This window comes from Polyodon spathula, chromosome 16 (genome assembly GCF_017654505.1).
Source record: "Polyodon spathula isolate WHYD16114869_AA chromosome 16, ASM1765450v1, whole genome shotgun sequence".
Taxonomy (NCBI): Eukaryota; Metazoa; Chordata; class Actinopteri; order Acipenseriformes; family Polyodontidae; genus Polyodon; species Polyodon spathula.
The window spans coordinates 10,386,567-10,411,181 of NC_054549.1; the positions used below are offsets into that span (position 1 = coordinate 10,386,567).

At 44.3% G+C, this 24,615-nt stretch overlaps 1 protein-coding gene across 10 annotated transcripts in view; it reads right to left on the reverse strand.

Annotated features, from left to right (window-relative positions):
- The window catches only part of LOC121328560 (E3 ubiquitin-protein ligase UBR4), a 50,873-nt gene extending 27,418 nt beyond the window's left edge, over positions 1-23,455 (reverse strand). For 4 of the 10 annotated variants that reach the window (XM_041273303.1, XM_041273305.1, XM_041273304.1 and 1 more), the window contains exons 1-56: positions 23,306-23,455; positions 22,080-22,177; positions 21,727-21,830; positions 21,345-21,474; positions 20,571-20,710; positions 20,091-20,193; positions 19,844-19,985; positions 19,588-19,712; positions 19,322-19,446; positions 19,135-19,194; positions 18,741-18,931; positions 18,258-18,357; positions 18,043-18,180; positions 17,833-17,950; positions 17,503-17,690; positions 17,029-17,179; positions 16,762-16,847; positions 16,081-16,250; positions 15,398-15,680; positions 15,142-15,274; positions 14,892-14,971; positions 14,274-14,402; positions 13,940-14,122; positions 13,683-13,805; positions 13,364-13,593; positions 12,984-13,102; positions 12,632-12,729; positions 12,371-12,528; positions 11,834-12,046; positions 11,293-11,394; positions 10,863-10,963; positions 10,228-10,615; positions 9,958-10,021; positions 9,518-9,709; positions 8,958-9,028; positions 8,686-8,833; positions 8,333-8,566; positions 7,950-8,120; positions 7,636-7,818; positions 7,121-7,279; positions 6,877-7,029; positions 6,443-6,670; positions 5,991-6,148; positions 5,451-5,622; positions 5,127-5,328; positions 4,712-4,875; positions 4,398-4,614; positions 3,826-4,042; positions 3,030-3,062; positions 2,555-2,618; positions 2,187-2,321; positions 1,594-1,768; positions 1,262-1,402; positions 1,057-1,178; positions 846-957; positions 426-565 (exon numbers count right to left, since the gene is read on the reverse strand). In XM_041273303.1, the coding sequence (XP_041129237.1) occupies positions 426-565; positions 846-957; positions 1,057-1,178; positions 1,262-1,402; positions 1,594-1,768; positions 2,187-2,321; positions 2,555-2,618; positions 3,030-3,062; positions 3,826-4,042; positions 4,398-4,614; positions 4,712-4,875; positions 5,127-5,328; positions 5,451-5,622; positions 5,991-6,148; positions 6,443-6,670; positions 6,877-7,029; positions 7,121-7,279; positions 7,636-7,818; positions 7,950-8,120; positions 8,333-8,566; positions 8,686-8,833; positions 8,958-9,028; positions 9,518-9,709; positions 9,958-10,021; positions 10,228-10,615; positions 10,863-10,963; positions 11,293-11,394; positions 11,834-12,046; positions 12,371-12,528; positions 12,632-12,729; positions 12,984-13,102; positions 13,364-13,593; positions 13,683-13,805; positions 13,940-14,122; positions 14,274-14,402; positions 14,892-14,971; positions 15,142-15,274; positions 15,398-15,680; positions 16,081-16,250; positions 16,762-16,847; positions 17,029-17,179; positions 17,503-17,690; positions 17,833-17,950; positions 18,043-18,180; positions 18,258-18,357; positions 18,741-18,931; positions 19,135-19,194; positions 19,322-19,446; positions 19,588-19,712; positions 19,844-19,985; positions 20,091-20,193; positions 20,571-20,710; positions 21,345-21,474; positions 21,727-21,830; positions 22,080-22,177; positions 23,306-23,430 (8,289 nt within the window). In that variant the 5' untranslated portion in view covers positions 23,431-23,455. The remainder of the gene's footprint in view (positions 1-425; positions 566-845; positions 958-1,056; positions 1,179-1,261; positions 1,403-1,593; positions 1,769-2,186; positions 2,322-2,554; positions 2,619-3,029; positions 3,063-3,825; positions 4,043-4,397; positions 4,615-4,711; positions 4,876-5,126; positions 5,329-5,450; positions 5,623-5,990; positions 6,149-6,442; positions 6,671-6,876; positions 7,030-7,120; positions 7,280-7,635; positions 7,819-7,949; positions 8,121-8,332; positions 8,567-8,685; positions 8,834-8,957; positions 9,029-9,517; positions 9,710-9,957; positions 10,022-10,227; positions 10,616-10,862; positions 10,964-11,292; positions 11,395-11,833; positions 12,047-12,370; positions 12,529-12,631; positions 12,730-12,983; positions 13,103-13,363; positions 13,594-13,682; positions 13,806-13,939; positions 14,123-14,273; positions 14,403-14,891; positions 14,972-15,141; positions 15,275-15,397; positions 15,681-16,080; positions 16,251-16,761; positions 16,848-17,028; positions 17,180-17,502; positions 17,691-17,832; positions 17,951-18,042; positions 18,181-18,257; positions 18,358-18,740; positions 18,932-19,134; positions 19,195-19,321; positions 19,447-19,587; positions 19,713-19,843; positions 19,986-20,090; positions 20,194-20,570; positions 20,711-21,344; positions 21,475-21,726; positions 21,831-22,079; positions 22,178-23,305) is intronic. The other 6 variants (XM_041273307.1, XM_041273306.1, XM_041273311.1 and 3 more) reach the window with 4 other exon arrangements.
- Between the last annotated feature and the right edge of the window lie 1,160 nt (positions 23,456-24,615).

The window sequence follows — 24,615 nt, forward strand, 5'->3', positions numbered from 1 at the left end:
ATTGAGCTTGGAAGACACGAAGATTGCCATTAAAAATAACATTTCTCCAAATGTAAAAAAAAACACACAGTTATCGCCAAAAGTTTTGCATCACTTAGAATTTTATGATTGAGACAATTAAAATGTATATAATTTAGATATTTTATTTAACATCATGCATATCAAATAAACTACAAAATGATATTGCAAAAGTGTACCGGAAGCCAAAATAATAGTACAGGAAAACATACAAAGTTAGGTTTGAAATTTCAATATGTTAACATAACTATTAAGCAGGTGTATTTCAATATGTTAACATAACATTATGCAGAAGGTTTCATTTGAGCTCATTCAATAGCATGGTGCAAAACTGTTGCCCGTATCTGTAGAGTGCAATTTATAAATTAAAATTGTAACACCTTCTTAAAGAATAAAGACGATCGTACCAGACTCACCACCATCTCAAAGTCCCCGTGATCCACCTCTCCTTGTTCTTGAATCTCCTGCCGCACGCTCTCCCTGCCCGCCATTCCTGAGGGCTGCATCTTGTCATCTGCGTCGTCGTCATCATCATCATCTTTATCTCCTACGGGGAATCAAATGACCGGAGGGTTCATGTAAAAACTCTGGTGTACCGGAGCAACGATCAGAATCTAACTGACAGCAGCAAGCTGTATCCTGACTGAGAGTTGATATCCAGGGATCTGTGCAATTGATATTTTACAAATGCACATATATCCCCATTACTGTTAGATCAGGCTTGATTCTGTTGCTCCAGTCTGTTAATTGTAATCCTAAAACTCAAACAGACAATTTAACAAATGAATCCAGGAATGTTTGTCCTCCTCCTCCTGGGCTACACTTACCCATCGGCGTGTTGCTGCGCGGAGGGGAAGGCAGCGTCACATGCCTCCTCTTGTTCCTCGGTCTCAGCACACGAATCAGAGCCTGCTTGCAGGCAAAGCTCACCGAGATGTCCTGTGATGCAGAGAGAGTTAGGGTCAAAATCTGCCCTCTGTGTTCTATAGACATGCACGGTTTACAACAAGGTAAAGGGAAAAAAAACCTCCTCCTCACAGGGCAGAGTAGCATCTGCATGTAGATCTTCGATGCTGCATTGATGCAATCCAGCTCACAGGTGCAGTATCCATGTATAATATCCACAAGGGCGTTCACTGTGGCCTCAATGTGTGTCAGACCTGGTTCAAAACAGATCAGCAAGTAAGCAAAGCGTAAATGATTATAGGGTGGAAGACGCTGCATTGACAGTGTATCTGCTCACCCGGTAAGCAAACAGGAGCTAGGAAGGCGTTCTTGGGCTTCAAAGCATGGAGCTTCCAGAAATTGTTGACCAGCTGCATGATGAAGGTACAGCCTTCACTCTCCTGGGGCTTCTGGCTCTCTCTGGTCTCCTCGCTTCCCTCTGAAGAAACAGTGCAGGTACAAGATTAAGAACAAGCAGTGGGGAGCGAATGAAAAAAACAACTTTTTTTTTGGACAAATATCTTTATGTTGATTTTGCAAACGCTATGAAAAACCAAACACAGATAGTTCAAAAATAATTCCAGGTCTTTTAAAATGACCCATTTGATGGCGATTCCCCGAGCCAGGCACCTGCTTCAGTGTGTAGTAGCTTTGTGTCAGTGAAGTGCACCAGGTTGCTGGGTCTCATGATTGCGATGGAGCGAGCCGTAATCACCAGCCTCTGGAACACCTCTGGGTCCAGGTCTTTCCCGTCCTGATTGCAGCTGTTCAGACACTGGACTGCATTACTCAACAGGGACTGGTCCTGCAAGAACAGCAGCAGAGTTCATACTCATCTGCACCAAACCCCCCTTCAATAAACGATGTGTTACCTACCTTGTATCAGTGCTATTTTTGTTGCAGCATCTTTACTGAATTGAGCTTCAAAGCTTGCAATGTGCAAAGCTTTGACTAGAGAAAAAAGTTACATGCAAAGTCTAAACTATCGGCTAGTTTCACAGTCCCTGACTAGCACTAATCTCGGGACTACTCTGTTAAATTTAGCTAAAGCAATCCTAAAGCTAATCAGGGTCTGTGAAACTAGCCATATATTATATATATATATATATATATATATATATATATATATATATATATATATATATATATATATATATATATATATATTTTTTTTTGCAGGAGTGAATGCACTACCATCCTGCACAGCACAGTGCTCGAAGTACCTTGTGATTGTGGTATGCAGAGCGGCTTGTGTGCAAGCTGGCCAGCAGGCCCTTGGTTTGCTGCTGCACACAGGGTGGGGTTGGCATGGAAAGCAGCTGTGTGGCCATCTCCAAAGCAGCTGCTTTGTTCTTCTCCTGGACAGTGAAACAAGGCGAAATGTTACCAAAACACAGCAGACTCATTAGTGGAACAACTCAAAGTGCAGCAGTGGAGAATGACATGCCACACGGCACACCTGGTGAGTCCAGGCAATTCAAAAAAATAGAAGGGAAAATAGAATACAAACTGGATATTCAAATACGGATTACAGTTTTACAGAAAATATTTGTTAACATGTTAGACAGGACGGAGTTTCTTCACCACTTGCCTTTTCGTTTGTCGATCCGACAGCGAAGCAGCTTTCAAGAGCCTCGAGGGAGCTTACAACCAATCTGTGAAGAGAGATGAGAAATGAGAAAAACAGAAGTGGAGGCCAATCACGGTGCTTGCAAACTGAGTTACAAACCTTAACCAATGTTAACTTCAAAATGACACACAGCTGACTGATTTCACTAGTTTAAACAAGGGGGCCATTAAACACTGTACACGCTTAAACTATTAAATATTAAATACATATGATTATTATTATTATTTTTTTTTTTTTTAAAGATGCATCTACTTTTTTTTTTTTAAATGTACACATTCAACTTCACTTTCAGAGTTAGACTAAAGACACTGCTATGGTTTTACACAATGTATCAATGAATCAAGGCTGTAAAGAGATATGTTAACTTGAAACTCTGGCCCCTATTCTTACTTGCTCTCACAGTTACACACAAGCAGAGAAATGGAGTGGTACTAACCGGTCCAAGGGCGATAAGGACTCAGTTTCACAACTTTTTTTTTTTTTTTGGGGGGGGGGGGGAGCAAAGAAAAAGAAATAGAAAAATGTGTGAAGATCACAGAAAAGAAAAACAGAACAGATAAAAAAAAAAAAAAAAAAAGATTTGTGTAACTCAAGAGGGGAGAGAGGTGAGTATGCAACAAGGAGAGATGTGAAAGCAGCCATGCATTAGGAACACACACTCAGGGACCGGCCAGGAAATAAACAATACATTTCAAAACAAACTTCATTGTGAAGGAAATATATAGAGAATGCACTATGCGTCAGAGAACACTTCCTAAACATTAGCAATCCAAAATTGACTAACTCATCAGTCCTTTTGTCCAAACTTAACACAACATCAACTACACTAGCTATAAATCCCAGTTTCATCTCATTAATATACATTTGCTCCATATTTCTGGGAGCTGTCTAGAAGGCACTTCTAGTATAGGACTACACTGCATGTAACATTTAACTGGCATTCAAACAGAAACAGCTAAAAGGTAACTGGATCAATGTGTCCTCTTTTTCAGACATGCAAAACATAAGAAATTAAGGGGGGGGGACGGGGGGACGACAGAATTTTAACAGTAAGAACAAGATCACCTTTTCTAACATCTCACTAAAAAAACCTTTCACCAACATACAAAAGCAATATTGCACTGCATTTATCCGAAATGACTGACGAACTTTGTAATAACTAAGGAGGATTTAAACAGTACTGCTCTTGTACAGTGCCGACAGAAACCCCTTTCCCATGTTGTTGCCCTTACCTCTCCAGGACTGTCCCGCTGGCAGCAGCAGGCACTGCAGTGTCGCTGTCCCCAGTGCCGTTCCCCTGACTCAGGTTTGGACTGCAGACGTTATTCACCGAGGCCGACGAGAAATCCTCTGGGGGCTCGTCTGGCCAGCCAAACTGCTCCTTGGTCTTTCCGTAAATCTTAATGGAATCCAGCATCGTAATTCCTGTAGGATCCACTGATGCTCCAACTGGAGATAAAAAAGAACACCAAAGTGACAAAAATATTTATATTCACATCCCAGATCATGCAATTTTGTTCAAGACCATTACACAATACAGGTGTTTATTTCATTAAAACATTTCTTCCTAAACAGTGGCATTAACAGATCAGGTCTATTCTAGACAGCCGTTGTGCTTGGCATAATAATTCTCAAGTAGCCACGCAAACGATTAAAAGCTGCATTGTCCCTGACAGCACAGACTGCCGAAAATCTTTTGCAACTACAAATGCATTTTATAATCCTGGAAATCACAGCAAAGGCCTCTGGTCCTAGCACTGTATTATTCCCTAACTGCGATTTAGCCGGAAAAGTGTAGACTCACGGAAGACGGTAAGCTTCTTGTCTGCCTGCAGGGCCTCCTCCCGGATGAAGGGAAAGTCGAACCAGCGGGAGCGGGTCAGGCTCATCTGCATGGTGCGTCCAAAGATCTCAATGTAGGAGGGGGCTCTCTCAATGGCCTGGGTGCCCACCTGGACACGCATGCCCGTCATCACCATGGAGCTGTTATTGTTTACAACCTCAACTGCAAACCCACCCGGCTAGGGAGAGCAGAGAGGAAAGGGTGTCAAACAGCACACGGTAATGAATGAGACAGAACAGCAACAGGAGGTATAGTGGAGGACAGCGGCCACCTACCTTGGTGTTGGCTACGTACATCCCAGTGGAGTTGAGTCTGTGTTTGATCTGCTGGCCATTGTAAACCTGCAGCAAGTCATTGCCCCCAAACTCCACATCTGTCAGCTGCTGATTGTGCTCAAAGAAGTCGACGGGGAAAGTCATGAGGCTGGAAGTACGGGTCGCTGAAATAAAACAAGGGTTACTGATTTTGACAGCTATAAAATGCAATGCAGTCAAGGGAGGGGTCTGTTCAGATCGATCTAGACTTTAGCCTTTTTTCATTAAAACTGTGACACAGCAGCTGAAAATTTCTGGTAAAGTGAAAGATCTGGTATAACAGTATCAGCGTTTGTGTAGCTGTGGATTAACAGGAAGGGATCAGTGTGTGGGGCTATCGAATGATATTCCTGTCGATCAGTAGGGGTGCTCTTACTGGTGGCAGCTGCCTTGCGCTTGCGGACTGGCTTCATGATGCTGATGGCACTGCTGGGCTGCAGGGAAGGCTGGAGCCAATAGGAAGTGTTCTCCACATTGGCCATGTAGATTCTCAGACTGCCATCCTCACACAGCAGGATCATGGTGGTCCTCTGCTGGTCGTTGCTGGCAGTGTGACGAATCGCTACCATATCCTGAATCTGGAACATAGGAGGAGACAGAGTTTACAATTGCACACCCCCCTTTCATTCGCACAGCAATACTTCTATTAAAGAAGGAGCAGGTCATTATAAAACCACCGTGCTTGGCTGCAGTAACACACCTTGGCTTTGGCTGGCAGGGTTTTGATCTCCTGTATGAGGAAGGTGTCTGGTTTCACCATGATCACCAGTGGGATTCCTGTAGTCTGCTGGACGCAGCACACCAGGCCAGGGTGGTTCATCACCTCGGACCACTGGCATAGGGCTGGGGAAGTTTTGCTGCCCCCGTTGGAGCTACGAGAAAGGACAGAACACTATGTTATTACAATGTTACACTGCAGCTTTGGCCAAATGTTTTGCATCACCTAAAAATTTTAGGACTGACACGAGTAAACATAAATAAATAAATAAATAAATATAAATACAATGCAATTCAATATGTTAACTTAACATTATTCAGCAGGTTTCATTTAACTTTATGAAGCAACATGAGTTAATTCTACAGGGCGATGCAAAACTTTTGGCCATAGCTCTACATATATACCCCAAAACATAATTAAACTAAAAGCAGAAAACCAAATCACCAAAATATTTCAATAAAAAGGACAACCGACACCGAAATTGATTTAACGCGTTTGACATGAGACCCCTTCTCCCCCTACCTCTTAACAGTGATGGTGAAGAGCCGCTGCATCTCTAAAGTGCTCCTGTTGACAGTGGCAGCGAAGGACTTCCCCTGGCTGTAACTGAAGAACAGACTCTGCAGCACATGGGAGTAGTACACAGACACGCCCCCTCCTGCAACCTGCCCGTTACTGTCCTGGAAAGGGAAGCAAAGCACAGTGTAGAAAGGATGCCAAACAGTAAAAAAACGCACTATAAATAATTAAAATAAATAATACTAGGGTGCACGTTTATCATGCCACCCAACACAGTGTAAGGGGCTCTATTACATGGAAGTCTCTTATTCAATTGTAGCTTAACACCGAGCATGCCTGCCTTAGCTTCTGAAGTATGGGAATCTGAATCCAAGGCTGTATGGCTAGGTTTGCCCAATGAGGCGAATAAAAATAATAGTAATAATAATCTACAAGGGAAGTGGAGCTGGAAGTACCTTGAGGTCCTCGTCATTGATTTCCAGCACATTGGTCACATAGAAGGGGCCGTGCTGCGCGCTGCTGGACTCTTCCATCGCCTGGGTGTAAATGTAGCCGGCAGAGGACATGATCACAATGATGTTCTTCCCCTCCTCACTAAACAGGAAAGTGGCATCGCGGATCTTGGAGCTCGGCAGCAGGAAATAATACATGGGGCTCAGCGCGTCCACCGACAGGTCGTAAATCTGAAAAGCAATCAGGCAAAGAGGGTGAAAAAACAGACGGAACACGGCTTAACATGCAGCTGTAATCCACGCCTGAGGGTCTAGCACTTACCGTTTGTCCTGCATCACATCACGGATTTCTTTTTAATCCTTCCATTTAAGAATCAGGTCTTGTGCTGTTAAACTACCCCATTCTTCACTACAGAGACACGATTTTAACATTTTACCTTGACAAAGTCAGCAGTTATAATGGCGAGTTCAGTCTGCGATCCAGGCAGCCAGATTGCCTTGATGATGAAGTTGCCCGTGGCCAGTTGAGGGTGCAGGACGAGGTGATCAGACACTGATCCGGTACTGCTGAATGTTAGAACATGGCAATCCTGAGCATTAGAGAAAAAAAAAATTAAATTAAAAAGAAGTTCACCGTACAACTGAAAGACATGCTGAAGCTGCTGTTCACTCCTCCCTTACCTTCAGCCCACAGACAGCCAGGTAGTCCTCATTGCACGGGTTCCCAGTCAGGCTGAGCACAGTGAAAGGCACTGGGGCAGAGGCAAGACGAGTCAAGGTCAGCTTCCTCTTACTGGAGTCTGCCTGCTTCAGCAAGGCTGAGAGCTGCAGCACGGTGATCTGAGAAAAGATGCATTTAAAAAAAATCAAATCAATTAAAAGAAATAAATCAATAAGCTGGTATTACTGATGAAAAAGCATTGGGTCATGGCGAAAACATCAAGAGGCTTCGATGTAGCCCTCACATTGGTATTCTTTGTAGACTTGCTTTTTCTTTCCTCCCTGAAAGCCTTTTCTTTTAAAAGCTGGTTCTTACTACACAAGTGTTTAGTGAACAGCCTACATCACTCAGCCAAGTATGACAAGAAAGAAAATAAGGTCTCTTGAACATGTGAAATGATCAATTTTATGCCTGCTCTTTGAACTAGTTAACATCCACACATTAAAATAAACCGGCAGCATCCGCTAATTGGTACCTTTCCTTTCTCGTGACTGACGGCCAGGTGCTGTCGGCGCCCGTGCGGAGAGGACAGGACACACATGGCGACGCGACGCAGCATGTGGGCACTGATCAGCTGACGGATGGTCTGCCCCTGATCCCCGCTGTAGTTCATCCTCACATTCTCAAAGGCACCTTCCTGGGAGCCCAGAGTGGGGACCTGCAAACACAGAGCACCAAGTACTTGGTTAGAGGAAGTCTGAGCACAGGTTGGTTTTACAGCCCCCCTCCCCCAGCACTATAACAACAACAGTGTTGTTAAAAAAAGCTTCCCCTCCCTGTGCTGCCTACCATGAGCTGGTCGGTCATCTCCACGTTCTTGTCTGTGGTGTGCAGTTCGTTCAGAGCGTGTTGGGCTCGGCTGCTGCTCCCCACTGAAGACGCCTGCTGGAAGTTGGTCTGGATTGCTTCCATAAGGAAGTTCAGCATCTCCAGCACCAGAGGAGCAGTGAAGGAACCAGCCTAGGGGGAGGCAGAGGAGAGAGCGAGAGAGAAAGAGAGAGCATGAATGCAACATTAGGAAAGGCACAGAGCAAACAAAAGAAAAATGACTTAACTGCAAAGTGTAACTAAAATCAAGTCCAGAAACAGGTCAGTGAAATGCCCCCTCCTGCTCTGGTCTCGATTGGCCCGTAGGCACCAATATTGTCATGATGTAATAAAGCAGCTCTAACCACTTGTCCCTGGAGCTCCTCCCTGCAGCCCTCGATGTTCTTGCAGAGGCTGCTCTTCTTGAGTTTCTCGTCGTCCCCTCCCTTCCCGTCACAGATGGTGACCTTGGACTTGTCTGTAGACGAGGAGTTTTGGTGGCGAATGGCGCTCTCGAGCATGCGAGGCTCGCTCTGGAAAGCCGACGTCTCCTTAATGGTGGAGCTCATTCCACTGCTGGGGCTCCGCTTCACCAGCGCCTGGGAAAGCGCACGAGAAAACGGGGCGCGTGGTTTAGCATGAGCAATACGAGACGGTCTGCTGTGCTGAATGAAGCGTTACAGTTACAGGCAATCTCGTTCTAACAATCTCCACTCACCTGACAGCTTCCATCTTCCTTTGCCCCACAGTCACAAAAGAAAGAGCCGTACTTAGCGTAGGAGATTTCATGGTCTTTGTGGCAGACCTTGGCGCACACAGTGCAAACTCCCACCCCATCCACCATCTTACATGTGTGGCAGTGGTACCTGCAGAAACAGCGCTGAAGTTATAGAACAGGGTGGGGAGAGGCATTCATAGAAAAAGCACACCTTAAAATGGATGGGTTAGTATTACTAAATACTGGCATGGACTTAAATATGCTCCTCTTACCAGTGCTGGTTCATGAACTCTTTCTGGGTGATTGTGAAGGTGCACAGTTTATTACACAGCGAGTCTTCATCCTAGGAAATTCAAAGGGACAGGAAATGACACACTTGATGTAAGTTCACTTACAATTAATGAACTTTTACCTATTTAAGGATTTCAACCGGCAAAGAAAAAACTAAACCGGGTTTGTTGTCAGTTGCATCTCGTAACAAATGCTTTTCAAAACTTGGACAAAATGGATTTCACCCACACAATCAGAGGTCAGAACTATGATGCCACACACCAAAAGAAGATAACAAAAGTTTAATCACAATTAAATATCAGGGATGGAAATTAGACTCCCATTGTATAGCAGTTTGATCCATTCCTGGTTTTATTATGAATTTAATAAGACACACCTGCTTGTTAACGATACACTGGGGCTAACCAAGCTCGTAGTAAAACCTGGTTAAACTGCTATGCAATAGGTCTTATTTCCATCCCCAAATATGCACAGTGCAGCCCACAGACTTTGATAATCTCAGAGAGACTGCAGTGACTAGATGATGCAGGGAAGCACCTACCGAATCCTCAGCTTGGGAGTCCTCCTCTTCGACTGCCAGGTCCTCCACCCAATCAGAATCCACCTCAATGGCTCTCTCCTCCCCATCAACCAACAGGTGAGAGGAGCCCTGGCCAACGCTCTGTCGGAGGGCGTTCATCACGTCAGCCAGGTAGGAGATGAGGTGGCAGGTGCACTCCAGCATGCTGGCATGCTGAAAAGGGAAAGAGGAACTGGAATGTTCACGAAACCTTTTTGCCAAACACTCGTGAATGATTTATGCAAAGTTTCAAATTAGTGGTATGCCCAACTGAGATAAATTAACCCAAATGCTATTTTGTATATACCCAAATATTATTTTGTGTCTTAAACACTCAAGTCGTCATGTGTTCAAAACATTTAATATATGGTCTTAAGGCATTAAAAAACAAATCAAGCTGTTATCTTGGATTTTTCGCTCACCTTGCCTTGAGTTACATTGGCACTCACTTTCTCAACCACATTCTTCTGAGTGAGGTATTTTTTACTGGAAGGAATGGAAAAAATATTATTTCTCAAGTGAACTAATGTATACTGGATTTTTCAGTCAATAAGGCATATGCAAACTTTTAGAGGCCATCAAAGCATCAGAACGGGCGAGATTCTCCACTGTGGGAAAACTGGGCAATAGAATACATTTATTCTATAGTGAGGAGCCTGCACTCAACTTGCCTCGGGCTCTACTTCACTTACCACTTTGCCAGCCAGTCCATCGTCGCGCGGTGCAGCTGCAGATGCCCAGCCCCCTGCCCGGCACCGGCCAGCGTCGCCATGACGACCATCAGCTCAGGAAAGCCAGCCCCGTCTCCATTGGACAGCGTCTCGGTCGCCATGGGGATGAGCGTGTTGAGCAGCACGGTGCAGACGCCCTCCCCCACCTGGCTGTTCTCGCGGACGATGTAAGTGGTCAGCGTCTGCAGCAGCTGCCGGTTCTCCTGCACAGTGTCCAGTTGGTCCGAGTCCTTGGGAGGGGAAGCGGTCATCCTGGTCAGCCAGGCCTGAAGACGGCTGGGCTCGACACAGGCCAGTTGAGCCAGAGAGCCGCACAGATGCAGAAGGCTGGGGTTGGGACTCTTCTCAGCTGAGAGAGACAAGGGGGGGCTAGTGAGCTAAAATCCCATTTTGTCACAGTACAGCTATGGACATTAGTTTTGCATCACCTAGAATTTGAGGATTGAGACAATTTAAACAATAAAAAAAAATACTATTGGAACATAATTTTTTGCAGTCTTAATTGTGCTGTGGCCTTTGTACAGAAGAGGGAACCTCTATATGAAAAAGGAATAAACAGCTGACAGGATCTCAAAATTGAACTGAAATGTACTTACTAAGCTGAAACAGTTTGGTGAAGAATTTCAGGACTCTGTTGCAAAATTTGGCAGAGAGATTCTCATTGGCTGTGGCCATCATGATCTGGACGAGCTCCCCACTGAGAAAAAAACAAAAACAATCCAATCAGAAAACAGAACTCATGGACCTGCTCACATGACCTGAAGAATGTGCTCCAAGGAATGTCCTCACCAAGTGTCACCACAATTGCATGTGCGAAAAAAAGGTGCGACAGATTAAACTGTGGGCTCAGCTATATTCACCCTTTTCTGGGAATCCTAAATCAGAAATGGCAATAAGGCTCCCACTGCACAGCAGCTTGATCCAGTCCTGGTTTCACCGAGTTTAATAAGATGCACTTGCGCTTGTTCCACATACACTGTGGCTGACCAAGCTCGTAATAAAATGGCGTCTTGGTCTCAGAGCTACCTGTCAGAGAAAAACTGCTCCATGGCTTTGCGTGCCTGGCTGCTCTCCAGCTGCTTCTCCAAATACTGCAGACACTCCTCCAGGACCGACTCATCAAGCCCACTGAAAGAGAATCAGAAAGAAGGGAATCAAAGCCTGACAGCATAAATGATTTTGGTTGCATCTGCTTGTGCAAAAGAACCCCCCAAAAAAACCCAATAATGAATACAAAAGCTTGTGGCTTTTTAGATTTGCACATGCCATAGGGTTTACAAGCACAGCACTGCACAATGGCCCTGTCTTAACATTCTTACAAGGATGACACCATTTAAAAAAAAAAGATGCTGCATTTCGTAAGGCTACCGTGAAACCTTCCCCTCCTCCCCCCACTAAAAAAAGCGCTGATGCAGCCAGCCAGAAAGGGATTTCTTTAGGGACCTCTTCATGATTTAGCACAAAGCTTACATGAATGTTCCCCCTCCTCTCCGGGTCAGGGTAGCAGAATGCTCAAACTGTCCTATTAAGGGATGTTGAAGCGTGGTGTTGCGCTGCAGCAGGCTACCTGTTTGGGTCGGAGTGGCTGGCTATGATGTTGTAGCAGCCGGTGATGAGCTTTTCGTAGACTCGTGCCAGGAACTCGTCAGACTCGGAGGGGCCCAGGATCCTCTCCAGGGAGGTGCTGCTGATCTCAGCCAGGCTCTCCGTGCTGCTCTCCAACAGCAGGGGCAGCAGAGTCCGGATCACCTGTGGAGGATTCAGCTCATCCGGACACCACCTAGGAGGGGAAGTAAATCAAGTGAAACAAACATACAAGGAACAGGGGATTTGATCATCCAGCGGCGCTCGTCTAACTGCAAAACACAAATCATTCTACACCTTTACATTACTCCTCACCCAGCATGACAAGCACAAGGTTTGCCCTTATCTCTGAAGCAACAGTAACACAACCTAAAACTACCCTAACAAGCTTCATAAGCTCTTTAAAAGGATAGATTATAAGATCTAACTGTTCACTGCAGTTATAAAACAACATCTAAAAATGAGTGAATGAGAATGTCCACCATACTAACTGGTGTGAATAACACTGAATGGCACTTACACTATCAAATCTCCAGTGAGTCGCACCAGGGACAGAAGGATGTGTTTCAGAGAAGATGCCAGCGGCATGCTCTGGCTACTCAGAGTACCAAGATGGGCTGCCTGGATGGCGCTGATGTAGCTCTCGGACGGGATTGTGTCGTTAGCAAAGGCATTTCGCTGGAGGGATGGGAGATAAAAATCGAAAGCAGAAGTTAGTCAGCACCACGCGTCTAGGAAACGTGAAGCGTATTCAATTTAAAACTCGCTGCAGCGGTCCTACCCAGGAACCAATGTTGGGAAACTCGTTGGTGTGGATGTTGTTCCACGAGTCGCACAGTGTCTGCACAGCTGAGGGAAGGTTCTGCACCACCGTCTGACCTGTTGATTTATTTTGGGGGAAAAAAAAAAAAAGGGTCAATCAGATGAAATCAGTTTTTTTTTTTTTTTTTTGAGCCTTTCAACATAAAATGGGGACCTTTTCTCCCTTGGAATGCAATAGAACGCTGTCATTTCAACTGGAATAGCTTTACGGAGATTGAACGGATTATCGATTTTTATTTATTGATTAATCCTGGATGACAATCTAGTTATTTGCCTTATATAAAAGATCCCGGGCAGTGCTTTGATTTTACCCAGCGTGTTTGACTTGCAGCGCGTTGACCCAATAGAGAGCACAGCAGCATATCCCTGCAGCTTCTCTTCTGTGGGCTTGTTCTCCCCTTCCTCTACCAGACTCATCAACAAATACGACCTGCAAGAGACATTTCATTAAAAAAAGAGTCACTCGCAGGTCTTCAACATCACCGTTCAATATCAAAACAAGTGCAGCTTACATTTAATAGTTACTTCAGGTCCAATTCAAACAGATCGAGATGAACCCAACAGGACATATTGGAAGGGTTATTACATTATCCCCAATCACAAGATAACATACACACCAGTTTTTCCTTAATTTACCATAACCCATAATCTCAAACCCACTGTACCCTACTTATAGGAGGGAGGGGCTGACCTGGTGAAAGCTGTGCAGGTGTTAATGAGCTGCAGGGTGGCTGGCAGCAGGTTCCTGGTTATCTCTGAAGACTTGTGTGGGTCCGTTTCTGCAGCTACCTTTGAGAAGTGCTCGTCCAGGGATACCTGCACCTTCGAGATGACTGCGTCCAGAGTGTAGACCGTCTGCAGGTTGGGTATGTGGTGCAGAGGCAGGATGGCGTTCGGATCGATGCAGCAGAAAGACGAGATCTGAAGAGGAACAATAAAGCCAATGAGGTGAGCCGGCGTCCGACTTTAGATGTTGCGCTAGACTAATATGACCTTCGGGGCACCCTTGCCTGTCTAGCGATGTACTCTTCTGCGAGTTCCACGTCGTATTTCACGGCACTGCACTTGGTAGAAGCCAGTTCTATTAGAGAATCAGCATGTTCCTCCTTCATTCCCTGTTTCACCAGGTGCTCCTACATTTCAGGATCGAAAGACATACAAAAGGTGGTATGTCAGTAACATACAATACAATTGGAAGTGTCAGAAATGGAACAGATCCCTCCCATTGAGAATATGTATTCCTTAATATAAATTTCTTCATCCTCACCTTTATCCAGGTGACGTAGGTGTTCACTCGGAGCCTGGAAGACCAGCGCAGTGTGTGCAGAATGTCACTCTCACTCCGCTCCGTCGCGTTCATTGCCAGCTGGTTAACGTAAGCCTTGGACGGTGGCAAAATGCCCAGGATGCGCCACAGAATGAGGAAATAGTATTGAAGAGAGCAGGCCTCCTGAAATAAAAAAGATAAGAGCCGTTCGTTTGGGCGAGCACGAAGAAAATCATCATGCCGACTCGAGACAAAACACTGATATTCTAGATTCGGATTTGTTTAGATGGACCAGCTATCTGTGCGTGTCCCTGTGCACAGTAAAGCTTCCTACCAGAGGTGTAACGCTCTTGTTTTCCTCCCTCCTGATGGTATCAAACTGAGACCCAGCAGAAAGCAGGGAGATCAGAGCAGAATACAGGTCATCGTACTTCATTGAGCCACTAAACAGAACCTGGAAGATCTGAGACAAAAGAAGATGCATCACTCAACAATTTTATGTAAGCATTTGTTTAAATAATACACCCCTTTAGTCACACTGTGTATAATTGTACCACATTAAGTTTCCTGTCTATATCTATTTTATAATGCATTTTTTCAAAGTTTTTGCAGTACTCCATAGAGTTCACAAACTGTTTAAAAATTTCTAAAAAAGTAATTAAATTGTGGCAAAAACGGAAATATTTAAACCTAAATGTAAATTTCTTCATTATGATGCAACACAACCACAGTAAATTATACCTACTATCAATAAATAAATAAATAAATAAATAAATCTGCCTTTCTATCATACGTATATTCTATAACGTATTATTTCAAAGAATGAAAATCAAACTGCTTATTTGTTAACACAACAGGCAGTGTGCTTCCTCGGCTGCTATCAGCTCTACCAGTGAAGGGGCCCACTTTCCTGAAAAGGTTATTAGGTGAAGTTTGAAAGCACAGACGGTACCTTGCTGTCCAGTCGGCTCATGTCATCCTCCGATGCCTCTGGGGAGAGGACGCAGTAAAACTTTGGCTGCGGGGTGGAGTCTGTGAAAACAAAGACACACCAGTAGGTATTGCCAGCAAGCATCCGTTTTTAAATGTGGAAACTGTTCAAATTGAAGTAGGTCTTCGGAAAGAGAATGATTCAGGAATCACCTAGCGTGCATCCAACAGATAAATGCGAGTAAGAAGCATGGCGTGGAACTTACTCCTACCTGTGGAGCAGTGCTTTGTCCAGTTCTCTTCCACCTCTTTGAATCCGTAGTAGAGTGGAGCCACACTCCGCCTGCTCCCCTCATGGCTGGAGCCTGCTCCCGCTATGGGGGGAGTCAGCAGGTTATACTGAACCTGCAGATTCAAGCATAACACTTAGCCACTGAATAACACTTTGGCAGACAAATAGTTTGTCTATAGCCAATTTGTAACCTTTTTTTTAAAGAAATCAACAGTACTGTATTGCTGGATTGCTACCTGCTCGAACAGGTACATGGGGACTTTGGAGAACTGATGCAGGAGGTAGTCAAACACCAGCAGCAGCCTTGCCAGATTCAGAGGCACAGTCTGGAGCTGGGAGTCCGCATGGGCAGCCACTTCGGAGATGGCCTGTGTGCACAGCGTGATCGCAGTCCTGCGGCCCTTCTCCGAGAAGTTGTGAAAAATGAGTAGCAGCAGTTGGAGGTGTTCCACGTTAAGATCGTCAGAGTCGCTGGGTACGGTCCCCTGCAGGGCGTGCTGCTTCAGCGTCCCTATGAACCTAAGGTCACAGCAGAAAAATCGTGTTCAAATCATGGGCCCCTCATAATCTATCTGTCTCATTCCCAGTTTGTAGAATGCGTATGAATGCGTCAGCTTTGACCACAATAACCCAAAGGACTTGAATTCAAGTTTTCTTTTTTTTGCCCAAAAACGTCTATTGTTTATCCAATAATCCTGGATAATCCCTAGTAACACTAAAAAGAAATGTATAAAATGTTATAATTTACATTATCCGCTTTTCACAGCTATGGATGAAATATCTATTTCACTTCTCGACTGAAGATATTACCTACTGCCTTCCGAGAAGGCAACAGCGCAATGTTAAAACTGCAATACGTAGCAGGAACGAAGATCCCCCAGAGTAAAGGAACCTGGCAATGAACACAGATCCAGCTTACCTCTCCCAGACCTTCATGCACTCTGCTACATCAGGGTCCCCCAGGGCACCAGCTTTGTGCTGCCAGATGAGCAGCAGCCTGGAGAGCACAGAGAGACTCTGGGGGTGGATATACAGCGGCCATGGGCCTTCTGAGAACGGAGCAACTCCCAGCTGCTGCAGCAAGGTGTTCTGCAAGGGAAGACAGGGGGCTGGTCAAAGAGTTCCGAGGGAGGAAAACAAGACCCCTGTTGTTTCAACCATGCCAGATTTTAATACAGGCTTGACTAGCTACAGTGTACAGGTAACAAGCTCAGGTGAGTCTTATTAATCCTAGTAAAACCAGGAATGGATCAAACTGCTATGCAGTGGGAATCTTATTTCAAATCTCTGTGAACAAACCTCATCCCAGCTTTTATCATAGACTGTTACAGACTTAACAGACTGCATTTGGCTACAATCTGAAACTGCTGATTTGATACAGTTTAACCTGAAAGATTAATGTGGTCTGAGATTCAGTTTTAGTTTAGTCTACTTGTTTTGTGCCCACAGGGACAGCTCAGGTACATTTCAACAGTGCAGCACTAATACAAAGAGAGACCCAAGCAGACCACACCCAACAACAAACAATACAGCAATCATACATCCAAGCAATACAAACACACAGAACATTCTTTATTTTTACCACAAACACAGATCTCACCTGCAGCGTTGGGGAAGGCAGGTCTGATGTTACCAAGGAGTGGTTGAAATGATAGAGAGCTACTGCAAATTCTTCATCCGATGAACCTGAAATTCCATCAAACAGAGTAGGATTGTTGAACACCAGCACTGCCCCTGTAATACTGAATCAAACCGAGGCAGCTTTCACTCTTCATACACGTTTATTTTTCCTCCAGTCCCAGTTGGAGGGTTTATATATATTTCCCACATGTTGTAAAACAGGGCAGTTTATTTGTGCCCCACTCACCCTTCACGTCCACGTCCTTGATGATGCTGGCCAGGGTTGCCATGTGCTGCTCGTTCACAGACACGCTCAGGTAGTTACGGATGAAGTTGTTCCTGGATTTCAGCATGTTTGTGGTGATGAAGTTTAAGATGCTGGAAGCCAGGCTTAAAAACTGAGAGAAAGACAAACCGATCCTGTGACAGGCATCCTTTTGAAAAGAGAACTGGCTGAGCACTAATAACTAAAGGGAAGTAACCCCTGAAGAGCCAAACCAAAAACATGCCAGAATGGACAAAACAAATCAAACATGTTTTAATTGTCAAGACTAGGGCTTTAAAATGTATTTTTGTGCAAAACCAGGAGAAGGGGCTATAACATGATACAGGTTTAACATCATCATGCAATTGTAAGATCTGAAATTACACTGGGGAAGACTACAGCAAGAAAATGACCAGAACACATTGTTTACTGCTCTTTTTAAATTTCTGCCCTCACCAGTTCTGGGTCCTTGCGGCTGGCCAGTATGTTGCCGTTCTCCCCAGCAGCCTGCTTGCTGGGGCTCTTCAGTCTCGGGGAGGTCTCCAAGGGGGGAGGAGGAGGAGGAGGGGGAGGGGCAGCCTTCTCTTTGCTGGGAGAGATGGTCTCCTCGAACCACAAGCCGAGAATCGGCTCGCTGTCATCATCTGGAACAAAACAGGATTACAAGGAGTTCTTATTCTGGTTAACCAAAAAAAAATAGAATGTATATACTGGACACACCATCAAACCTTGAAACCTCTTACAGTGTCTGAGGTCAGATGGTTCAATATACAGCAAGCACTATACCTTGGCTACTGTCTTCTTCAGTGCTGCTGAAATCATCCTCATAGTACGTGTTAGAGTCTGTAGAGGCGCTGGCATCACTGCTCACCGAACCCTTTCTCTGTCGCTGGAGCACACAAGCCTGGACGATACACACCGACAAGTGCAAGTAAGAATCAAGCGTGCCACTATCCAGGCAGAACACATGCAACAGACAGGGACAGGCTGCTTTACCTTCCTGTACGACGTGGAGAGCAGAGTGAACAGCAGGTTTGTGAGGGGGACAGAATCAATGAGTCTCTGAACCCTCTGGATGGACGTGCTCTGGGCCATGATACTCAGCTCTGCTGGGGGTCCATCGCTGTCCCAGCCCTGTAAAGAGAGGGCATTTCAGCATTCGATTTCCAGAGATCCATCAATGAAAAGCTGTCCAGTAACCTGGCACTCACCCGGTGCATCGCTTCCACCTGCAAGTCTTGGAAGAGCGAGGTGAGCAGCTTAATGGAATGGTTTGCCAGGACTACAGAGAGAACTCCAAAACCTTGATGTCTGCATTAAACCAATAAAAAAAAAACATTAAAAACTGAAATGGTATATAAACACAGACCCCAATATCAAGATCTAAGGTTGCAATATTACCAAATAAATAAGAAATCTGGCATCGCTGTGCATTTACTTATGATGAGATTTAATGAAGCAATTTATAAATTTATTATACATATATATTTTTTTTTTAAAGGATTAAACACTGCCTTGCCGTGGACAGATTCGAATTCAAAGCCTGGCGAAGAGGTTATTGTCACTGCTACAAGCTGGTCTAAGTAGGACAGCTTTAGCACACACATGCATCAATTCAAACGTGCAATATAAATAGAGGGTAATAAGGAGATCGCTCCTGCTTGCTGAAGTGTTTAGAAGCTGGTGTTGCGCACCCTTTCCCAGGTCCTAGTTTGGGTGACCCCGCTCCTTCCTTGCTTCGGGCTGCGATGTCTCTGACTCGGAGAGCAGCGAGAGGATCCTTGTCCTTCCCCTTGTCAGCCAGGGCGGTGGGGCTGAGGTTCAGGATCAGATACAGGCTGTTCAATAAGCACCAGGCTCCCAGCAGCTGAAAGTTCTGATAATGCTGCAAAACAGGAGAGAAGGAAGAATCACACTTACTGATTTTTCTGAATTAGCTGCTTAATTACTGTGGTTTAAACTGAACCAACATTAAACTTGCAAGAATCAAACTGTTTCGTTTAAGACATTCCACTGCCAGTTTATTTCCTCCACTGCAGTCAAAAGCAAACAAATAAAATGAAAATAAAGTCTTAAAAAGAAACCTACCTCACCCCCTGCTCTGCGAGAGTTACTGATTGCCTGTCCAATCATGTCATAAATTTCCAGCTGTTAGAAACAACACACAAAAAAAAAAACATTAAAATCAATCAGCAACTAATATTCAACTAAAACGCCTCAGCTTTATAAATAGTTAACACAGAATTCCACTGCAGTTTTGAAAAGGTTTACTTACACACTTCTGCACTATTGTGGCCGCATCATTCTCGTAGTCTTCCTCCTTGGAGCCAGTGGATCCTGTGCGCAGCTGCACGCCGCTCCCCACGTGCAAAATGGCCATACAGGCAGCAACACTCACACCTGGGAAGAAAGAGGCATGCCATTAAACAGCAGGCATGACTAGCCATCTCACCACTAACACCCTCACACAGCCTATACAGGAAGCGAGTTTGCGTTCTAATTTGAGACTGCTGATGCGGTGAAGTTTAAACAGAACCAAACCTGCATAGAGACAGCTGAGTGCAAGGACTGTCACGTCCAGTAATCTCTCTGGGGTCAACGGCTCAAGAACAGGCAGAGAAAGTGTGTCCAATGCCATGGTTACATCGATCACCAAGGAATGGAATCTGTGGGGGGGGGGGACAGTCAGTAAAAAAACATACAAATTGCAAGAGACAGGTCAGACGACAGACAAACTCAGCAGCTTTGACTTGGGGTATTTAGCCCTGACACGCATATAGTTTGTACTGTAGCCTACCCATTGCGAACTGCAGTTGCATCAGACACTGTTGCTGGCATAATGAAGAAGGAATTGGCAGACACGGCGTCCTGGAATCTGTTTATGTAGCGCAGGAAGTAGGGGAGATTCAGACACACGCGGAGCAGCTTCTCCGAGCCTCCTAGATAAACAAACGAACACACATTAAAAACACAGTGTTGACTGGCATGTCGGTATTCCTCAAAACAGTATTACTGGATTTATTTCACAGGACCAGAACACTCACCCAGCTCTTGTAAACTTGCCACATTCTGTGAAATAAAGGCACTCTTCATTTTAGCCTGAGTGGCCTGGTCTACAGAGGGCTGGTCATCACTTTCACCTTCCACCTGGAAAAGGCAGATCAGAAGGAATCAATACAAGACTTTCCTGACAACACGCAATACTTCCAATGAAACAGGATAAATGGCTCCAAAAAAACACCCCACAATGATCAAGGTTGGGGTCGATTCATGTTTTTCAATTGCTTTCGTTTGAAGCCAATTTAACTGACCAAGAGCGAGTTTATTTAAGTAAACTCTTGTCACAGCAAGAAGCTCTTTTTAACAGAATACTGCTAATTGCAATTATGATCAATGGTGTGCTGGAATTGATTAAAAGAGATTGGGAATTGGAACTGGCAATTGATTTTAAAAAGAAATTGGAATTGAAAAAAAGGGACTGACCCCAACCCTGACAATGATGAGGGCAACGCTGAAGCACTGACCTGAGTCTGTGATGAGGGGGCAGAAGGCATGTTCACGTCAGGGTTAAAGACCGAAGTTAGTTGATTGAAGAAGTTCATCTGTACTTCCTTCTGTCTCATTTCAGGATTGACTGGGGAGGGCAGTTCCTTCTGGTCCTCCACTGAGAGACAGTCAATCAGCAGCTCACACAACAACTCTTAAAGCATTCTGGGAGCAGATTCTCACTATTTGCAACTGCGGCTCTGCTACCAAAGCTCTCGACTAGGCAGCCAACTGAGCTTTTGAGCTTCCACCTCTTGGAGTCCCCCTTCCCCCACCCCCCCAAATCCCAAAGCTGAGCTTATACTTTCTCAGCCAGAGGTGTGCAAAGCATAATTCTGATGTCTGACGCTGTTTAAGGTAAATGAAGCATACACACCATCAGCATGCAAAGTGATGCACGCGTCAGGGCACACAGCCAGAAAAACACTCGCTCTGGTCTCTGCCTTGACCTGTGTGCCTTCTGCATGCCACATCAATTCAACTGTGACAGTTCAATTAGATTCTGGTACTCAAATCAGCTCAGGGCAGGATTAACTAATTTATTTATTTTTTTAATATGCACCATTATGTCTCCACATCAAAAGCATTAAAAAAAAAAAAAAAAACACCTTAAACCCGACCAGCAGAGCAGAAGTAGTATTGACCAACTTCTTAGGCTAGACAAACATTTCCTTTTCAATCTGTTTTCCATGCGTTTAGCACGCAGCATCACCCGATGCTGAACAAGGCCCTGGTGTATTTAGATGCATTACCGTCTGAGAGCGTCTGGACCGTCTGAGGCAGTCTGGCAGATTTCATCATCGCAGTGAAGGTGATGATCTCTGTTCTGTCCAGTCGGCTGCAGCCAGTACACAGGCCTTTTATTAAAAGGATCAGGTGTTTCTGAGAGAAGGAAAGCAGATGAGTCAACTGCAAGGATAGCAACTGAGTGCTATTCAGTAGTTTGACTTCAAACTCAAAGTGTCTCGGATCCAGAAGCACCTCAGCAACAGAAGAGTCATTAGAGCTTTCAAAATACACAGCTTGTGATTTAATAAGAGCACGCTGTTCAACTTATTATTAGACTTGGCACAGACATGTGCTTCGAGTCAGATTATTAACTGCCGGAGACAGAGCTGAATACATTCTGCTCACCTGTGACACAGCACATGCTTCATCTGGATTCTCCAGTCGCATCAGAGAGAACTCAATCAAAACTTTACAGGCTGCTGTCACAGACAGCAACTGATTCCTGGGAACTGGAAATAAGAACATTTGTACACGTTCATTTTCTAAGCAGCTGAAAAAGAAACAGACAAAAACGTTCGCCCAATGCACAGCTCAGGTTTAGGAGCCCTATTTAAGAGATAGAACAAAGATGCCTTGCCATGCTAAATCTGGACATTTAAACATTAGTGTTTTACGCTGTGAACCACATTCTGTAATTGAGATATCCTGAACCCTCCCTCTTCTCAGCTCTACTTCAGTCACAAAAGAAAACTACTTACTCAGGCCACACACTGTGGTGATGTAATGTGCAGAGAGGGCCACAAACGAGGAGTAAAATGGCTCATATTGTTTGTCATGGTGCAAAATCTGAGATTCACTGAAAATGAAATCAACGAGGAGAGAAGTGAGCAAACTAAAATATATTTTATAAGCAAAACTGCTCAGTATGTGTATACTGTTATAATAAGGTTCCATACTGCAAAGCATTTGTTACAATAGAAGCATTACTAAAAATACATAGAGCTACCCAATACATTTTATAAATATCTCAAAATGTGTTTCAGATCTCTTATTTAGCGATATATTTAAATATTTAGAAACAGCACTAAATTCATAATTTGGCTTGCCTTATATTTGCTTCTCATTGGAAGACCTGTTCGTTTTACAAAACCGTAAGTGATATATTTTAGGTGTCTGCCTGTCAGAGGCGGCTCTTACTGTAGCAGTATAATTTGCACCTCTATCAAGAAACCACAAAATGCCTGTAGATTTCATACTGGCTCGATACACTTCTCACACTGTCCCTGACATGTTTACCAAGAAACGAAACCTAATCAGCACATAATTTCATAAACACGGACAGTGCTTTCACAATGACGTCTGACATAACTTGCTGTTTCAATAAACAAAGTCCAGCGGCTTTAAAATCTATCTAGAATATAACATTTAATTGATTTGAATAATAATAATAATAATAATAATAATAATAATAATAATAATAATAATGAGAAGAAGAAATAACAACAACAACAACCACCCTTGCCAACCTGTATATGGTCGCCCTTAATACTAATGTGAATATTGTGTTCTCTGATTAATCTAACAACCCTGACCTGGGATACTGGTATTAATCGAGTTTTGCACACAATTCATTCTTTGCACCCAGGATGTCAACACGAACACAGAACACACATACAGTGTTAAACGCCACGGACACTGACAGTTTCTCGGGAGACAAGCAAACGAGCAGAACGGTTTTACTGTATCATTATTGATTTTCCAGTTGCGATATTTGTATACTTTAACACCTGCTAAATACAGCCCGAGAGAGAGCAGTGTGTTTCAGCTGAAGCGGACAGCTGTCTCTTAGTTTAATGAAGCACCCTCCCCTCTCCGGCCTGATGATAAAGCACAATCTGCTCGAGTCTACTGCCAGCTCTCCCACAAACAGCCCCCTTTCCTCGGCATAAACACAGCGCAAACCCGCGGCTGGGCCGGCCCTCACCTGCTCACGATGGAGCCGAGCAGCTGCGGCAGCTCCTTGGTCTCGAAAGCCGTGTAAGAGGCTGCTAAGAGAGGGCGGACGGCGGCAGTCCACTCGGCTTCTCCATCGCCTCCACTCGACGCCATTTCGAGATCCTGTGTGATGAGCCAATCCCAGCAAGGAAGTGATGTAAACGCAGCCGCCGAGACCGCAGGAAGTGACGTCATTTTCAACTCGTCCCGTGAAAAATGCTTGCTGATGACGACACATTTTGGTGTCCTTGTCTGTTTTACTCGTATTATTATTAGCATCTTATTGCATTTACTGCCATAGACACAGAAACAAAACCACACCGATTTAGGAAATTGAATCTTAGGATTCCTGCAACCTTCTCTCTTCTTACCTTTCAGCATAATGTATGCTGGACAGTATGCGCACACAGTGGTAGTTGTAAGAGACATGGAATTTACTAAATAAGGCACAGACATACATTGTGGAATTGTGTTTTTTTTTTAAAAATATATACAAGTTCAGCTGTTCTCAAGTTAAATCTTTATTTAGTGCCTTCAGTCCAAAGGGCTGCTTATGAAATCATTACAATACAGTCCTGTTCCCATTGCAAATTAAAAACAGGCATTTCATTCACTCTTAAAAAGACCAGTGCGCCCCCCCCCCCCCAAAAAAAAAGACATCAATGCATTCTTTACAAAAAGGAGGGGTGGTGGTGGGGGGTGAGAGACAGTTGCCCTTCAGAGGTCAGTAACGATATCATTGCATTCAACAGCTTAATTAGAACATATTTTTAATAGAAATACACCTCTTCAATGGAATAGCCTCTTCGTTGGACAGGGAGTGCAAAGCCACTTACCCCGCTGATAAGGTTACACACCTGAAGGTTTGGTACAACGTGTTGTAACTTGGTCAGGCTAACCCTGTGCCTGTTAACAGTCAATCTCCACTGCTGTAACCATTTCATTTATCAAGACAGCAAGCAACCCGCCAATGAGACCTGAACAAGGAGTTTCTTAATTACATTTAAAAAAAAAAAGGCAAACAAACTCTTCTGAGATCACCACCACCTCTGTGTTTCATTTATTTTACACATCCTACAGGCCTTTATCAGTGGAAGGGGGAAAAAACAACAACAACATACAAAACTATATACCAAGCCTTGAAATACTTCACATTATTCTTTTTAAACTGGCAGTCTAAAGCAATATTTTAAAGTGGTGTTACCATGGTAATACAACCTGTATTCCAAGCTACTTTAGCTGAGCCCTTTTCTTACCCCAATAAGAATACAATTGTTAGTTGACTAGCTGTAGGATGTA